Here is a 19,328-nt window from a genome sequence, read left to right on the forward strand (position 1 = left end):
CAGCTAAGACCCACCCAAATTGCCAACCCATGCTTGTTGATTCAATAATTAGTAGATAACAACTAACTGGATGCATCACGTGAAGGAAAGGAATGGACATTAGTCATAAGCTCCTGTCAGTTCTCCGCATTCCAGAAAGGCCTGGAGGTCTCCTCCCAGTTATTTGGCTTTGTCCCTTAAGCAACCAAAGTGTGAGGTATTAACATCTAAATATGATTACACTTGCATGATCGGTGCATCACTGTTACATTTATCTGACCTTCACAACAACCCTTCAATTAACTAACTGAACTCATTTCTGGTAGAGCATCATGTAATTGTACTCAGTTATAGGAACCTTTGAAAGGTGAATCCTAATCATTGAAGAGTCAGATAATGATAAATTACTATATGTGCTGCCTGATATAGACTTTTGAATGAACAGAATTAGGTAAGTTACATTAAACTTATTAAGTTTATTTGAAACTTATTGGACTAAACAATTTGATACTAATTACTTACATGGCACTTTTTAGATTGGTCTTGCATATTTATCCAGAAATTTGCATTATTCCAAACAGACTCGATTCCTAAATAATCTGGATCATCAAAAGCTCTAATCTCTCCTGTTGATGATTCCACAAAAAAACTATCATTCAGTTCTCTCTGCCCACCTAAAATTAGTATCCAAAAGTGAATTCTAGTTTTATATAATGGATCTGGTGGAGGCTTCTCCATTTCCTTCAAGAAATAACAATGAAAAAGAAATTACAAATAATGTGTAAATACAAAGTAATTAGAAAAAAAAGTTTCAGTAGAATTTTATTAAGCATTACACACACCCAATAGTACTGATACTGGAGAACTTGTAATCCAAATCAGAGACATTATCCACCAAGTGGATAATGTCTCTGCCAAAACAGTCTCAATTCAAATATCATTGGCATGGATGTTCAGTGACAGATGATTTTATCACTTGATGTGAAACCACTCCCCTGCATGTTGGAGGTTTAAAGTGACTTAATTACTTTAAACTTTCAATAAAACACAATCTCTAAGAGAAAGAGAGAGGTATTTTGGAAGTTTATTTTTCACTTGGTTAGACTATAATAAATTTGGTTTAATTTTATATCCAAGTGTAAGCAAACAAAGGTTTGCACCTGAAAATATCTTCAGGACTGAGGTAAGGTGGTGCAACATCAGGCAACTCTGAGCAAAGATGGACCAAGCTCTCGTCACTCCTTGTCTCAGTATCTCCCATAATGCAAAGCACATCTCTTTGCAGACATGTATACTGCTATGCATTAAGGAAAGGGCCACTACCCAGACCGGTTCGACCTTTATTGAGGTCTCGTCAGTGGGAGGCAGACCCAAACATGGAGATACTAAGGCAGAAGCAATAGGAGAGGTCATATTTACTTATACGAGTTGCCAACAGGTGTACCACCTTATTATTGAATTACTCTGGATTTAGTGAAAGAAGGATTAAACTAAATTTATTAGAGAGGTATTTTGTTTTATTTTAAATTCTCTTGCAGAGACATTAAATTATGCAACATAATTTATATAAATGATAAAAACAACTGCCAAGCAACACTGCAGTGATCAAATGACAAAGAAATACAATGGTTTTAATAATTTAGAACAAAGAAAAAAATCACAGTAATTCAAAAACTATATGATGAATTTTTATGTAATTCGGCAATAAACAGTATGATATGAAATGTGAAAGAAATACCCGCAATAATTCTAAATGAATAGTTTATTTCAGTAACAATGGGTACATGAAGACAATGGTCAAAAAAAAGAGGTCAAATGACCTCAATAAGGAATGTGGTAACCCCTGACAGCAATACAGTGCTCACAACAATATTTCATAATGTTCAATAATGGTCTCCAGGAACTTGGTTGCAAGGCTCCTCTAAGTCCCTCAAGGTTTTGGGAAGGGGAGGGGTTAAGAGCAGCAACACATCTACCTGGAGCATCCCAAGTGTGCCCAATAAGATTAAGGTCAGAAGACCTGGCTTGCTAGTCCATACATATGATAGCCTCTTCTTGAAGATATTGGTCTGCGAGCTTTGCTCAATGAGAAAGAGAATTATCATCTTGTTGGATAACTGTCTCCCTATAGCACCCACATATCTCTATAAGTTGCAGCATTCCTGGTTCCACTGGGAAGCACATATAGGCTGGTGTCCATCCAACGAGATGGCTCCCCAAATCATCACACTACCTCCACCATAAATGTCCCCTTTCACAAATAATGTGTCCTTGGTTTGCTAATGATCAGAGCATGCCTGGCATTTTGTAGAGCAAATCAGGACTCATCTGTAAACAATACTGACCCCCATTGGTCTTGGGTCTGTCTAGTTGACATGGAGCCTTGCTCATTTCAAACATTCTCTCCTGTGGCATGGAGATAGGAGCACTTAGACTACCAGTCACCCAACATACAGACCACCTTTGTGAAGCCTTCTGCATATAGTTGAAGCAAATACCAATTATTCCAATAGCCATTGCAAGGTCAGATCATAGTTGATTTGGAGTATCACTGCTGTTTCAGCAAGAAGATAATCAGAGATATCGGTCACCTACTGCAGTTGTAGCAAGTGTGGCCTTCCATCACTGTATTTCCAGGATGCTGTTTATGACTGTTGGAATTCCACAATCTGTGAATCACAGAAAACAACTTACATGCAACCATCTGGCTGCCTCCACCTGACATTATCCAGTATCTAGTTTTACAATGGCTCCACCTGAATTCATTAATTAAATGAAGTCTTGCAGTCACCATATCCAAGAATTCTGCTATCACAAAATGTCTTGTTCTCACTCCATATGCAAAATGGAAAACCACCCAAAATGCCCTCTTTCCATGGCTCATTTGCACATATCGCTGACAGTGACACTGATTTGTATATGATAATCAGACTCAGCATCAATTTTTAAATAAAGGACCTGACTTTCATATGTTTTTTCCCTTTTCTCCCAAATTTATTGTTATGTTTCTCTTTGTTTCTTAATTTATGGAAGCCAGTGTTATTTCACAAATAATGAATTCAATGAAATAATGAGTATAATGAGATATACTTCCATTTTTATCCACCATTTTCTACAACATTTTCTACGACACAATTTTAGCCATTTATTATTCTTAATTCAGAGAAAACAAGAGAAAAAAGATAATCAATAATATTGTAATAATTTCAAATAATATAAAATTTCTAGAAGAAGAAAAAAATTAAATCACAAAATTTAACAAAGGATCACTTAATAGCCAAAGCTAGACAACTGAAAGGAGATCTACACATAGCATAGCATTTTAAATATTATTATTATTATTATTATTATTATTATTGGCTGCTCCATGGAGTACTTAGATTCATTGATAGAGACTGTTGGAATGACATCATGCCAAGCACTATCCAACATTCACAAGTATCTATCATACTTTGCTTTGAACTCATTCACAATCATGGCACCCAAAACAGACTCTGACAAACCTATTCTACTCAATATCCATTATCCAAGCAAAAAATATAGTACTTACACTCTTACTAACTACACATTTGCTCAGTTTTTCAAGGATGGTCACTAGTTCTCCCACCACCAGACCTGTACTGAAAAATTTCCTTCATATTAATCTTGTAAAAAAACCTTCAGTAATTTGTATGTCTCAATCATATCACCCCTTTTCCACCTGCCAACCAATTTCTGTGACCTACCACTCTTCAACCTGCCATCATGAGGTTCAGTCCAGAGATCTGCAACCGTCTTGGATCCTCTCCACTTCTTCCTCATCACCAAGAAACTCAGGTCATCAGATCTGCATACAGTAGTCGAGATGTGTGGTCTTACTAAGGCTTGATAAAGAGGTATTATGACCTGATTGTCTCTGCTCATCAGGTATTCTTCAGTAGCCGCAAATAATGAGTTCAATGAAATATTGTTGGCTAAAGTAATCCTATGAGCTGCTTTAGCCACTATGTGCCCTCTAAACTTTAACTCCCTATCTACCAATGCTTCCAAATCTCTGGCTTCATCAACTTCCTGTAGTACAGTTCCATCAATGTGGTATATAGCTGGTAATCTTTTCACCCCAAAATGCATAACCTTACACTTTTCTACATTAAACTGACATCCATTCTCCTTTGCCGAGGCTGACAGTCTATCCAAATCATCCTACAAAATTCTCATCTTTATTAACTATTCCCATACCCAATTTTGCATCATTGGCAAACAACAGTCCTTCTCAAATCCTTTCCTATATCGTTAATGTAAAATTAAATTGTAGCGGCCCAAAAACAGAGCCATATATATAAATGCCACTAGTTACAAGTCTTCTACTGGACTCCACTCCTGAATAAACTACTCTCTGGTATCTTTCCATCAACCGCTCTCTTATTGACTTCACCAACTTTATATTCCATACCCAGTGCTGCAGTTTATTGATTAGAATTCCATGCAGTATCCTGTCAAAAGCTTTTGCAAAGTCCAGCAGTATCACTGTAAACTCATTACCCTTATTCTTGTAATTCCACCTATTCCCCCCTCTTAACTGAAAATTCCATATATTTAACATCCTCTTAGGTCAAGACTATATGATCACCATCACCAATTGGTGAAAATGTGGTCATGTTGGTTATAGACAATAGTCTAAGTGTGATCTGATCAGGATCTTGTATAATGGAATGAAAACTCTTTTATCTCTGCAGGTCAGCGTCCTTCTCATTATTGCAGCAATCCTCTGCATTACCTTCACCACCTCTGCAATATGCCCATTGAATTTCAGATTTCTATCAATAATCAAACCCAGATCTCTTTCTCCCCTATCTCCTCCAATATCGTTCCTCCAATAGAGTATGCAGTTCCATCGATGTGTCCCAAACCTCAAGACTTTACATTTTGCTGCATTAAACTGAACCACCCATTTATTTGCCCATCTGTATAGTTTATTCAAATCCTCTTGCAAGGCTACCACATCTGCACTATTAATAATAATCCCTCACAGCTTCATTTCACCCGCAAACAACTGAATATTCGCCTGCAATCCATTGACAATGTTATTGATATAAAGGTTAAACATTATAGATCCCAGTACTGAGCCCTGTGGAATCCCACTTGTAACTCTCTGCCTCTTTGAAACTGCCCCACCATACACAACTCTCTGATACCTATCAGACAGCCAATCCTGAATCCAATTGACCAATCTGACATCCAGACCCATGTGCTGCAACTTAAATATCAGCTTATCATGTGGCACCCTGTCAAATGCCTTTGCCAAGTCTAAGAAAATTGCAGTATATGCCTTTCCCTCATCTAATGTTCTTGTAACTTTATTATAAAATGCTAGCATATTGCTAAAACAAGAGCGCCCTTTCACAAATCCATGTTGACTCTCACAGATAACATTACCCTCATCTGCCCAATGCTGTATACGGTCCTTCATTAATTTCTCCAAGATCTTACTAACTACTGATTACACACAAACTGGCCTATAATTAGACACTTCCAGTCTGCTACCACCCTTATGCAATGGCACTATCTTACCTTCCTTCCATTCCCTGGGCACCTTTCCCATAGTAGACTTTCATTGAAAACTAGGTCAAAGGATCTGTCAGTTCTTTAGCACATTCTCTCAAAACTCGTCATGAAATACCATCCAGCCCCACAGCTTTACTGACATCCAGAGTACTCAGCATTTGGAACACACTCTCCTCCTGCACCTCTAAACCTCAAACCTGCCTAGGATTTTCTTTGGATCTTAATGCTAATCTCTTCTCATATTCCAGTTTCACCTTCCTTACCATACTAGTCACTCTACTGGCCTGTGTCTTATATTCTTCATGCATCTGCTCTTCACCTGTCTCCTTATATCTCTTCCATAGCCTCTTTTACACATGCAGTGTTCCTGTTTAATATTGTTTGTCATCCACTTTACACCAAATTGTGTCCTCTTCTTCACTTATGGAATACAGCTTACTATAGCTGCTAACAAATATTCCTTCACAATTTCTCAAGCACAATTTCCTGGCCTTCCAATTCCTCCCTCCATGAAACTTTCCCAAGTTAATGTCTAAGACTATTATAATCACCTTCCTTATAATTCCACATATGTTCCTGTCTCTTTGATACTCCTGCATGTCTATTCATCTTCCAAGTCAAAACCACATGGTCACTCTCCCTTCATCTGGTGGGAGAGATGTCATCTCAGTTATTATCAACTCTTCTGATGCTATGACCAAATCCAAAACTCTGGAACCTCTTGTTCCCTCTATTACATGTTGCCTAAGACATTTGTCCCTCAAGAATTCTATAAATTTCATTCCCTTATTGCTACATGCATCTTCCTCTCTCCAATTTATTCTGCTGTAGTTAAAATCTCCCATAACAATCCTTCTTCTTGCACTTGACAAGTTTAACTGCCTAAACATCTCCTGCTGCCCACCCTCTGTGCTCCCTGGTTTATAGCAACATCCCACTAAATATCCTGTCGTGCCCCTCCTCTACCTCACTCCATATGATTTCAAAACCATTAGTGTCACTGCCTTCCGAAGCCTCCACTCTTAGAGGACATAAGTCATCACTTATCATAAGCAGTACTCCACCACTACGCTTTCCCTTCCTATCCTGCCGAAAAATGCTGTACCCTGTTCCTGTTATTATATTTCTATTCCTGTTATTATATCCTCTTCTGTGAACCACGTCTCAGTGATCTCAATAATCTTTGGCCAGGCCGATGCTATCAGCACCACCAATTCCTCTTCTTTATTCTGGATACTCCTCGCATTAGTATAAAATACTCTTTTATACTCCTCATGTGACTGATTATTACCATTATTCATCTTGTACTTCCTCTAAAGTATTATTTTTTTTTCAGATTTCATGCTTCAGCTCTGCATTCATCCATTTTACACCTACCTTATTCATCCTTTTGACCTTCAGAATACATTCATACATTGATGCCTGTTATGTATTTGTTGTCAGTTTCCATGCAGCATTTATTTCCTTACAGCTCAACTCCTCGTTCCATGTTATAGCTCCAAGCTGTGTCCTAAGCTTGTCATAATCACCAGCCTTATAATTCCACATATATCCTTTCCTCACAAGAGTCTGCATATAATTAGCCACAACATAGGTGATTACTTCATGATCACTTTCACCAACTAGAGGAAAATGTAAACCCATCTCACAATTACATCCTCTTATGAAATGATCAGATCTATAACTCTCGATCTTCACGTGCCCTCCTTTACATGCTGCATGAGATAGTTATCTCTCATAATTATGAGAGATAACTTATATAATTATGAGTTATCTCTCATAAGCCATAATTATTTGAAACCTTCCATAATTATATGAAACTGAAGCTGTTAATCTCTGTCAGCTGATTATTTTATGCAAATATTATATTTTAAATAAATCCAATACAAGTTTGCATAATTTCCTAACTGAATTGAATAATTGCTGTAATAAATTTTGGATAAAAATCAGTATTAAAAAGACAAAGACTATGAAAACTGGCAGAATATGGAAAATATCATCTGCATCCTGAGTGCATCCTCAAGAACGAGCAAAACATTTCAACTATTTAGGCACAATTTTTAATGGAAGATAGTAAATGAAATGTGAAAATAGAGAAAAGAATAAGCAAAGCTGGTATGGTGGGGAAGAGACTTGAATAAATTTATATGGAATAAAAGAAATATCACTCAAAACGCTAAAGTGACTGTATACAAGACAGTGTTAAAACCAGATTAAACTTATTGATCTGAGAATTGAGTTAGCAATAAAGCAATTAATCAAATATTAGACTCTGTAGATATGAGAGTTCTGAAAAAAATGAGAGAAATTAAAGATGCAATCAATGACAGAATCATATTAAACATGAAGGTATTAGGAAGGAACTTGACAATGTTAGCATTTGAGAATGTGTGGGCAGAGCTTATCTCAGGCAGTGTGGTCACCTACACACAAGTGGAGAGGAAAGGTTAGCAAAGCAGGTGTTTGATGCCAGGATGTCAAGAAAAAAAATCCAGAGGCAGACCAAGATCTAGGTAAACTAATACAGTTATAAGTGCCTCGGAAGGCTAAAATATAAGATCTGACATTTTGAAGGAGTTAAGAGGAGATAGGAAATCTGGGAGTGGGGGATAAAAATCTAAAGTTTAGGAGTTACCATGCACAAGTTGTGAAGTCATCACAATCAGATTATGGCAATGACATGGAGGACCTTAATATGAGAAATAAAGAGGTTATGCTTCCATCATTATGTGGTTTGATTAATAATATTTTTGTGACCTCCACGCCATCTTGCAAGAGAGAGATCATGAGAGGTTGATGCTAGACAACACAAAGTCTATAACACCGCTCCTTCAACTCATACAACATTGCCTGTGAGAGTGAAAATTTTTTTCACTCTCACAGGCAATGTCACCAATGTTCCTACCGTACAAAAAAACTTACTTCTTACCCTCTTACCTATTACTTTCTTTTGTTACATCCATGGATAATTCCTTTTACTTGTTTCTTACCTTCATTCTACTATATAAAAATTTTAACATTGTCAATCTGATAATAACCTTTCAACAACTTAAATGTCTCAATCATATCTATCGTCTATCCACTAAACTCTGTAGCTTGCATTCCTTTAGTCTATTCTCATAACCGACATTGTACAACCCTGATATCATTTTTGATGAAAATGATATCAGGATTGTACAATGTACGATGTAGAATGTCAAAGGCTTCTGCACCCTTTCCAAGGTTATTTCACTCCCTTCGAATCATAGTGATCAGGTCTGAGCAGATGTGGTTCATTCAGGGATTTATACAATGGAATCATCATCCTTTTACCTCTGCTGGTTAACATCCTTTTCAATACTGCAACAGTTCTCTGATCATCACAACATTTACAATGGCGGTGATGGTTTTCCCTTCAGTCGATTCCGACCCTAGGTGACTTGTAGGTATGGCCCACAAAGTGTTCTTGGTGAAAATTTTTACAGGGTAGTTCACTATTGTTTTCCTCAAACCCCCCCCCAATTTTATCAGAGCTTGGGACCAGCATATGGCTGGTATGTATTCATGACTGTAATCCAAGTGTGTTCAAGGGCTGGTTTCCTGTTCTGGGGGATGAAAAACGTGAGTTTCTGAGTAAAAAACCCTTACCTGCATATGAGACTGGAAAACTCACCTTTCATCGGAAGATACCAGACCATATTATAGGCTTACCTGTATATCAGTTGTTGTGGTTAAAATGTTGAAGAGGCTAGTTTGAACCAGGATCTAGAATTGGGTTGCCAGTGATATTATCTTTGATGGACAGCATGGATTTGCTAAAGGGAGGTCATGTTTTAGTAATCTGCTTACTTATTACAATAAGGTGATGGCTTCATCAGACAAAGGAAATGGATACACAGTAGTATACTTAGATTTTGCAAATGTTTTTGATAGATTACCACATGATAAGTTGATAGTCAAACTACAGCAGATGGGGTTGGATATTAGACTAGTGCATTGCATTGGAGATTGGCTATCTGATGGGTATCAGCAAGTTGTGTATGGGAGAGCAATATTCTGGAAGAGAAAAGACACTAGTGGTGTGCCTCAGGGATCTGTTTTAGGGCAATTGCTGTTTAACTTGTATGTTAATGATATGCCGGCCTGGTTGGCCAAGGGGTTAGCGAATCTGCTCTCCAGCCAAAAGGCTGCGGGTTTGAATCCCACCATGGGCAAGGATGTTTGTGATTGTCTGTGAAAACAGTGGTGGTGATCGGCAGTAGATGGCTGCTGATGTAGATGATGAAGGTAGTTACAGTTAGTGGAGTGGTGGAGATGGAGAGCTGTAGAGCAGGTGCACTCCCTGGAGATGTTATGTAATAATAATAATAATAATATTGGGAAAGATTTGGGCATGGATATTCAGTTGTTTGCAGATGCAAAGTTGGGACAAACTATGAGGAGTAGAGCAGATGTCATGGCCTTACTAGAAGACTTGAATAGATTGAGTGAATGAACATGGGAATGGTAATGCCAGTTCAATGTTGCAAAATGTAAGGTTTTAAAATTTGGAAAACAAAGATGGAATGTAGAATTTACTCTTGGTGGGGATATATTGTTTTAGATGGAGGAAATAAGAGATCTTGGGAATAAGAAATAAGATATTGATGTAGATTGATAGTGGATAAGGATCTAAAATTTAGGGGACACATTGCCAAAATTTTGAGGACAACACAAAGAATTCTGGGAATGATGCAGAGGACACTGACTTGTAGAAGTGGAGATTCTTGTTCCATTGTATAAGGCTCTGATTAGGCCACATATGGACTACTGTGCAGAGATTTGGTCACCTAGATTTCAAAAGGTTGAAGAGATGTTGGAAAGGGTCCAGATGTAATTGACTAAAATTATTTCTGATCTCTGGAATGTTAAAATGAAGAAAGGGCAATTTACAGAATCTAGTGAATAGGAGGAAGAAGGGGTGATATGATAGAGACATACAAGCTGGTAAGGGGTTGTTATAGGATCAGTGTTGAAATGGTTTTTCATAAGATGGTGGGAGATCAAGGGACAACGAGATGTCATCACTGGAAGCTGTATAAGGAGGTGATGAGCAGTAGAGTGAGAAGCAGGTTTTTTGCATAGAGAGTTGTGAATGATTGTAATGCATTGCCTGAGATTGTGGTGTCTGTAGAGAATTTGAATGTAATTAAGGCACATATGACGAGTTGTGAGTATGAATCTGAAAGATGAGTCTTTGACTCCATGGGATCTTAGGGTAATAATAATAATAATAAAATGACAGACTGGGGTCAAATAATAGACCAGCCCTGGACTGTATGAGGAGGATGCAAGCAAGAGAGTAAGCTTCAGGTTCTTTCCACAGAGAGTGGATGGCAAGTAGAATGCATTGCCTTTGAGACTGTGATGATTGTGGACACACTGAATCAGTTTAAAGCATAGTTTGACAAGTATTGCGTGTGACAGTGTGTACACCTATATAAGTCTTTTAATTCCATGGAAGTCAGCTATTAATAATAATAATAATAATAATCAAAACAAAATATTTTATTTCCTTTGTTATACAACAATAAAATATAGAAGTATTTACTGCTATTTGTTTTTCTTCTTCTTCCTGCAGTCTTTCTTCTTCTTCTATTTCTTTTTTAATCCTCCTCTCTTCCATCAGATATTCGAAATGACTTGAAAGAATTTTTGGATCTTTTGCTGCATATTTACTTTTAGGTTTGCCATTTTCTTTACTTATCTACATTATTTAATAAAAAAATAAAATAATTTATTTAATTAAAAATATATCACATAACTCAAATATATCATTCAGTATACCATAACATTTCAGTAATCTTTTAGTAATTTAAACATAAAATTGGTGACATAAATTGTTTCATAACAGATATGAGAGCGGTTATTTGAATGCATTTAATGGGTAGTTACATATGAGCTGTTCATGATCCTCTCTCTCTCTCTCTCTCTCTCTCTCTCTCTCTGACCCCTTCTATTGCTTTCCCATAGATTCTCATTCTGCATTATGTCTTTTCTATATTTACATTCATATATTTTCATGATGGTAATTAAATATCAATTGACAACAGAATAAGCAAAGCTGGTATGGTATGGTAGGGAGTCAATCAAATATGAGATTTGAGAGTTCAGAAAAAGATCAGAAGAATGAACAGATGGAATCAATAGCTGAAATCATAGTAAAAATGAAGATATTAGAAAGGAACTTAATATTATGAACATTCAGGAATGGGTGAGTACAGCTAATGATCACTTAGTATCATAGAGGAAAGGCATTATTAGCATTCAGGAATGCATGAATAGAGTTAACTTAAGTGTAATGATCCTTTAAACAGAATCAGAGAGGAAAGGTTAGCAAAACAGATGCTTGATGTCAGAATGCAGAAAAAAGACCCAAAGGAAGTTCAATACTTAGTAGGGATGCATAACATACAGCCTCTCCCTGTGACGTCAGCACCACCTTCCCGCAGCATAACCTGTTTCAACAAAAGGGACTCTGGCAAAACTACCAAGTATTCCTGCTGCAAAGGGATACCTTCTTAGCTGGAAGAGATGCCAACTAAATACTAGCTGGTAGATCTTCTTCATCACCTGGTGAAATGCTACTGTCTGGCTTATTGGAGGTCTGAAGTGGCAAATGGCATGTTTGATCTGCAGAGCAGGGATTCCAGTTTCTGTTCACCCCCCCCCCCTACACACACACACCTTCTCTTCTCCATGCAGTATGAGAGATATTCTTCAAGGCCATGACAAACATACTTAGAGACCCATAAATTCCTGCATTTTGAGGGTACAGCAATTAAAATGATGGTGCTGCAGGCCAGCCACCAGTTAGTGAATGGGTCTAAACCTGTCAGTAATGAGTCAGGTGTCTTCCAAATCAACTACTCAACTAGTGCTTAATCCCACTGTCAGGTTGTGCCTGGTGAGGGAATTCAAGTAGTGGTATGTGGGGGGGGGGGGGCACTATCGAGTATGTGTCATGGACCAGAGACTGGTTTCTTTCTGTATGGAAGAGTCTATCTTTTCTCACCACACGTCCTCACTATATCCTTCCATCTAATTAAACTTATGATCAAACCTCAAGAATTTCACAAACAATAACTAACAGTAACAGTGAGACAAAAGTGAATCTCCCTCATAATCTAATACCATCAAAAAAAAAAGTCACAACATGCAAACCATAATCTCGTCACTAAAAACTCACTTTCACATCCACTTTACAAACATCCGTGGAATTAACATAAATGGCATCCACCATCACTTGCAGTCTTCTGGAACAGATGTTATACACAATTTATACATCTACCCACTCAAATCGCTGATAAATAATCCTCTTCACTCCCCAAACACTCTGGATCTCTTTTTGACCAGTTGATCTTCCAGATACACCATGGAGGTTACCTCTCCTCTTGGAAACTCAGACCACAATCTCGTACCTCCATGGAGTCAGAGACTCATCATGGGATGTAAACATGATCACAAACAATGCTCATCCAACCATGCCTTAAACTGAATCAATGTGTCTACATTCACAACACATAGGCAATGCAGACAATGCATTCCATTAACCAACCAGTCTCCATGCAAAGACTCTTTACCTCACTCCTTGACTCTCTCCTTATACAGTTTCCAGGGATGGCATCTTGTTCCCCCCCCCCCTCTCATTCTATGAAAAATCTCTTCCATGTCCACCTGATAACAACTCCTGACTAACTTATATGTCTCATTCATATCCCCCTGTCCTCCTCCTATTCATGAGACTTTGCAATTTACAATCTGTCAGTCTGTCCTCATACTCGACATTCCAAAGACCGCTTACCACCTTTATGAATCTTCTCTAGACCCTTTCTAACATATCCTCATTACAATGAAAACCTGGTGACCAAATCTGCACACAATAATCCATATGAGCCCTGATCAAGGCCTTATACAATGGCATCATAAACTCTTTATTTCTGCACATCAGTGTTCTCCGCATCATTAGCATTATCCAATGTTATGTCTTCACGAGTTGTACAATGTCACCCCTGATGGGATGCAATACTTTGCATCCAATCATTGCTTACTAAATTTCAAAACCTCACACTCTGCAACATTCAACTAACAGTTCCACTTACCGGCCCATTCATGTAATCTATTCAAATCCTCCTGTAAGGCCATAACATCTGCTTGACTCTGCATTGCTCTTCCCAGTTTTGCATCATCTGCAAACAGCTGCATATCACTAGTTAAACCCATCCCAATATCATTAATGTACAAATTGAACAACATTTCTTTATATCTACTGCTGATTCTAAAAAATAATCTTTCAATTAAAGATACCAAAAAATTAGTATATTGCACCCCATAGCTTTCTGATACCTATCTGACAGCAAGTCACTGATCCAACTCAGAAGTATATTATCCAATCTCATCTGTTTCAATTTTTTTTAACAGCTTGTTATATGGCAGTCTATTAAATGCTTCTGCAAAATATAACTATGTGATGTGATGTGATTTTGCCCTTTCAGATGATTCCAATCGTAGGTGACTTTGTAGGCTTTTGCCCAGAAAGTACTCCTGGTGAGATTTTTACAGGGTAGTTTTCCCCAACCCTCCAATTTTAACCAGTCTTGGGACCACCATATGGCTGGTACATATTGATTGATCCATGTGTGTTCATGGGGCCAGTTTGCCTGTTCTGGGGAACGAAAAATTCCGGTTGAAAAAAAAAAAAACCCTACCTACATATGAGACTATGCTAACTCAAAGAAACCAGATAAAGGTTCCTCACATCACTGACGGGAATTGAACCCAGGTCTTTCCAACCTAAGGGCTTCGTCTATACTGACTGAGCTACTGAGGCTCACAAAAATATAACTCACAAAATATAACTATACTACTGTATATTCACTTCCCTTATCCGAGACATTTGTCACCTTGTTATAGTACATAAGTAAGTTAATAAAACATGATCTCTCTTTAATAAATCCATGCTGAAAACCACTGAAAATACTGCTGTTATCAACCCATTTCTGTATTCCATTACTCAGCAATTTCTTTCTCTCTAGTACCTTAACCACAACTCCAGATATAGAGAATGGCTGCCTATAATTTGTAGCCACAGCCTTATCACCACCTTTATGTAGTGGAACAATTTTATCTTCTTTCCACTCTCTTGGAAACTGTGCTGCTGTAAGATTCTTATTAAACAGGCATGCTAATGCTACTGCAATTCCCTGGAATGTCAAATTCTATCACTTTTTTATTTACATGAAGTTTATTTATTTCCTCATATACTTCCTACTTACTCACAATTAAGCCATCCTCTCCTATATCCCCTACATTTAAATTTCTCATCTCACCAAAAGAAAACTCTCTAGGATTTTCCTTCACCTGATTTACTAATTTCTGCTCATACTGCACTTTTTTCATCCTTACTACTCAGTCACTTTCCTGGCTTGCTCTTAATATTCTTCATGTGTAGCTGATTATTACTATTATTCATCTTGTACAGCCTCCCAATTGCCCTATTCTTCCTTCTTCCAGATTTGATGCTGAATCCTTTCATTCATCCATTTTACACCTACCTTATTCAACCTTTTGATCTTTGGAATACACTCGCACATTTATGCTGTTTTGTATTTCTTTGTCAGTTCCCAAGCAGCATTTATTTCTGTTTTGCTCAACTCCTTATCTCATGCAATAGTTGCAAGCTGTTTCCTAAGCTTGCCATAATCACCAGCCTTGTACTTCCACATATATCCTTTCTTCACAGAAGTCTGTATAAGGCTATACACAACAACCCAGTGATCACTTCATAATCACACTAGCCAACTGGAGGAAAGTGCAAAATCCAACTCACATTACATCCTTTGATAAAATGATCAGATCTAAAACTTACGGTCTTGGTGTGCCCTCCTTTGCATACTGCCTGAGATAGTTATCTCTCAAGAACTCAAGAAATTTATTTTCCTTATTCCCATATGCTATCTCTTCATTCCAATCTATACTGCCATAATTAAAATCACTCATAATAATTATCCTTCCTTTGTTCACTAATCTAAGTTGTTTATAGATTTCTTCATCGCCGCCCTACACATTCTCAGGCCTATAGCAACATCCAACTAAATATGTCTTCCTCTCAACCTCCACGTTAAACCACACTGCCTCATAATCATTGCTACTATTTTCCCCATTTCATGTCTACCTTATGTGGACTTAATTCCCCTGCTATTAACAGCAGCACTTCACTTCTCCTCCTTTCTTGTCCTTTCTATCCTCGCAACAAACACTGTATCCTTCCATCTCTATTCCTGTTAGAGTATCATCTTCATTCAATTCAACCATGTTTCACTTATTTTGGGTTGAATAAACTAAATCAGTGAAATAATTTCATCTTCCTGATTTCTAATAATCCTAGCTCTTGTAAATAAATATGGCAGTTCACTTTTAAGTCTATAGCCAGTCCCTGAAGCCACTTGTTGGTTTTGATTTCCCTACTATACCTGCCCTTGCCCAATCATCTTTATTACCACTTACCACACATCTTCTCAGTTTCAACTTTCCCACTCACATCACAATCTATTCCATTTCTATGCTGATCATCCCCATACATACATTTGCTACTACTACTTCCAACAACTATTTTCCCTGTCCATCCAGGCTCCCCCCCCCCTGTTTCCCTGTTCCTCTTGCATTCCCATTCTCTTTTCATCTCTCACACACTACTACTGTTTCCATTGACAAGCACTTCCGTCTATTCAATACCACTCTCCCATTCTTTCACTTCATCTCTTCCTTGCATCATACACACACTGCACTTTCATCTAACAACAGTTTCTCCAGTTCTTGAAAGCCATTCAAATGCAATCCATCACATCTGTATAATTCCATTCTTTCCTCAAATGCATGCCATACATCAACAAACTGCACTCCCTTCTCCTCACACAGTTCTGCTAACATACCATTCATGATTCTGTTTCAACTCATCATTGTTATACCTCAACAACACACTGACAGCTGTTCCCAAAGTACTGTTATTTTTCACTCTCCTCAATAACTTCCTGATATTCACACTTACATTCTCATTATTTCCAGTTAAATGATTTGTCTCCACAATCACCACTAATTCTTTTGCTCATTTCCCCTTCACTCAAAAGAATAAATTATCTTGCTTATTCTCCTTCCTGGATAGACCTTACGAACTCTTTCATTAACCAATCCTCTAACAATGGAATCTCCATACACTGCTATTCTCAAATCACTCATCACTTGTATTGCAATTTTTTCTTTCATTCTGTTCTTTCCACACTTTCATTTGTTTCCACTAAACATCTGATATCACTCCACATATTTCTCATTTCATTTTTCATTTGGAATAACAGCTTTATCAAATTTTGCATTCTGAGAATTTTACTCTCTGTCACTCCCGTCATGCCCGCTTGGTTGATCTCATGAGTACCACCATTGTGTGTTCTATTCAAAGAAGGCAAGATTCAAAATTTCAATTAATAAAGTTATTAACAATTCCATAAAGCCAAAAATCATGTAGACACACTGAGTTATCAAAAATAAACAATAGTATACTAAAATTCAAGCAATATCGGCAATTATTATGCAAAATAGCACTTATCTTATTTAGAGTGTTTTCAGAGAGCTCCCGAAAGCTAAGTATAATTTTGAGGGAAAATTAGAATATAGGTTTAAATCATAATGTAATATTGCCTAATTTTGGTAGCTTGTTGTGTCTGTGTGATTTTGGTGTGAATTCCACTATATAATTTAGTATTTTAACGATATATTTCATAGATTTGCACATGGTGCCAATGCGACGTAAGATAATGGCATCCAAAAATACGACGGCATTGTTCAAAAACTGTAATGTGAGAGAGTTTGTCCAATGTGATGTGTGTGGGATGTATGCATTCCCGAATGAGGCTGGAGTTTGAATTGAAAGTGACAGTGGCGGGAGAATGTGCAGAAAGTGTAAGCAAAGTGAGGAGTTGAAGTATATGTCAGGTTGTGAGACAGTTATGGTTGAAGAAAGTCAGAATGTGAGTGAAAATAGTGGCTTGATAGGGAATTGCGATGACAATGAGAGCGGAGATCAAAGAAAGAGTGAAAGCAACTATACAGAGAGAGAAAATGGTTTAAATGATAAAAAAATGAGGAATTATTTGTAGAAAGTAAGATCGCTGGGTTGCACGCAGTGATACAAAATGTGCAGCAGCAATTAGAGCACCTGCAAAACTCTTTCCAGAGTGATTCGGCTAATGTAAATAAACAAGTGTTTGAAAGGAAAAATAAGCGTAAGAGTGGGAGAGTTTCTGAAATGAAGGAAAGAGTGTTGTATGGTTACTCCTTATTAAGAGGAGTGATAGATGGGAGTTTAACTAAATTGTACTTACCAGGTGCGAAATTTAAGGATGTAAGTGAGAGTATTAGAGCGCAAAAACAGAGGGTGAAAGAACTGATAGTTGTGGCGGGTATGAATGAGTTGAAAGGTGATAAATTTTTTATTAGAGAGGACTTGAACGCATTGTTAAAGGTAGAGAAAGAAAAGAGCGACAGAGTTAAAATGGTGAGTCTGTTGCCATGGTATGACAGAGAGGAGTTTGGAAAGAGGGCCATAATCTCAAATGGCATTATGCACAGGCTATGCAGACGGAGTCATGTGGAATTCGTGGACGTGTGGAATGAGTTTGATGGGCGAAAGGATTTATACAAGATGGATGGCCTGCATTTGAATGGATTTGGTGTACGGAGACCGGATTTCGGGTCTGGTTTAGTCCCAAAGGTGTGGAAAGAGGGGAAAATAGTTCCACTGCATAAAGGAGGATCCAAGACTACTGTTGCAAATCACCGACCGATCAGCATATCAGGAAGCATTGTCAAGGTCTTGGGGAAAGTAGTCAAGGGAAAAATACAGGAATGAATTGATGAAAACGAGATACTGTACAGGGTACAGCATGATCTACCCTTCACAAAGCATGGCTTTGTGAAGGGTAGATCATGCCTCAGTAACTTGCTCAAGTTTTATAACGAGGTGATGGCTGAACTGGATAAGGGTAATGGGTTTACAATGATACTGCTGGACCTGGCAAAGGCATTTAACAGGATACCACATGGAATTTTAATCCATAAACTACAACATATGGGAATGGATATAGGGTTGGTGAGATGGATAGGTGGGTGGTTGATGGAGAGATATCAAAGAGTAGTTTATTCAGGAGTAGAGTCCAAAAGACGGCCTGTGACTAGTGGTGTGCCGCAGGGTTCTGTTCTTGGACCACTGCTGTTTAATTTATTCATTAACAATATAGGGAAGCTAAGAGGAACAGTTCATTTGTTCGCTGATGATGCAAAGTTGGGTACGGCGATAGTGAATGCAGAAGATATCAAAATCTTGCAAAATGACTTGGATAGATTGGAGTTCTGGACTAAGGAGAATGGATTTCAATTTAATGTGCCAAAATGTAAGGTTATGCATTTTGGGGTGAAATGATTAGCAGCAGTATACCACATTGGTGGAACTGTACTCCAGTAGATTGATGAGGCCAGGGACTTGGGAGTGTTGGTGGATAGGGAGATGAAGTTTAGGGGACACATTGCAAAAGTAGCTAAATCAGCTCATCAACTCACTTGGTTGTTGAAAAAGACTTTGACGAGCAGAGACAAGCAAGTTATTGTTCTTCTGTACCAAGCCTTGATAAGACCTCATCTCGACTACTGTGCCCAGATTTGGTCACCTCGGTTCCTTCTTGATGGGGAGGAGGTGGAGAGGAATCAGAGGCGAGTGACTAAGATGATAGCGGGTCTAT

The 19,328-nt window shown here is 37.8% G+C and overlaps 1 protein-coding gene across 1 annotated transcript in view; it reads right to left on the reverse strand.

Moving 5' to 3' along the window:
* Window positions 1-19,328, reverse strand: part of LOC150105110 (dynein regulatory complex subunit 7-like) — an 82,517-nt gene that overhangs the window by 20,264 nt on the left and 42,925 nt on the right. Inside the window, exons 5-6 of the mRNA XM_090395120.1 lie at window positions 11,093-11,248; window positions 502-720 (exon numbers count right to left, since the gene is read on the reverse strand). Of these exons, the coding sequence (XP_090251246.1) occupies window positions 502-720; window positions 11,093-11,248 (375 nt within the window). The remainder of the gene's footprint in view (window positions 1-501; window positions 721-11,092; window positions 11,249-19,328) is intronic.

This window comes from Typopeltis vanoorti, chromosome 7 (genome assembly GCF_054136105.1).
Source record: "Typopeltis vanoorti isolate ZY-2024b chromosome 7, IOZ_Tvanoo_1.0, whole genome shotgun sequence".
Lineage (NCBI taxonomy): Eukaryota > Metazoa > Arthropoda > Arachnida > Uropygi > Thelyphonidae > Typopeltis > Typopeltis vanoorti.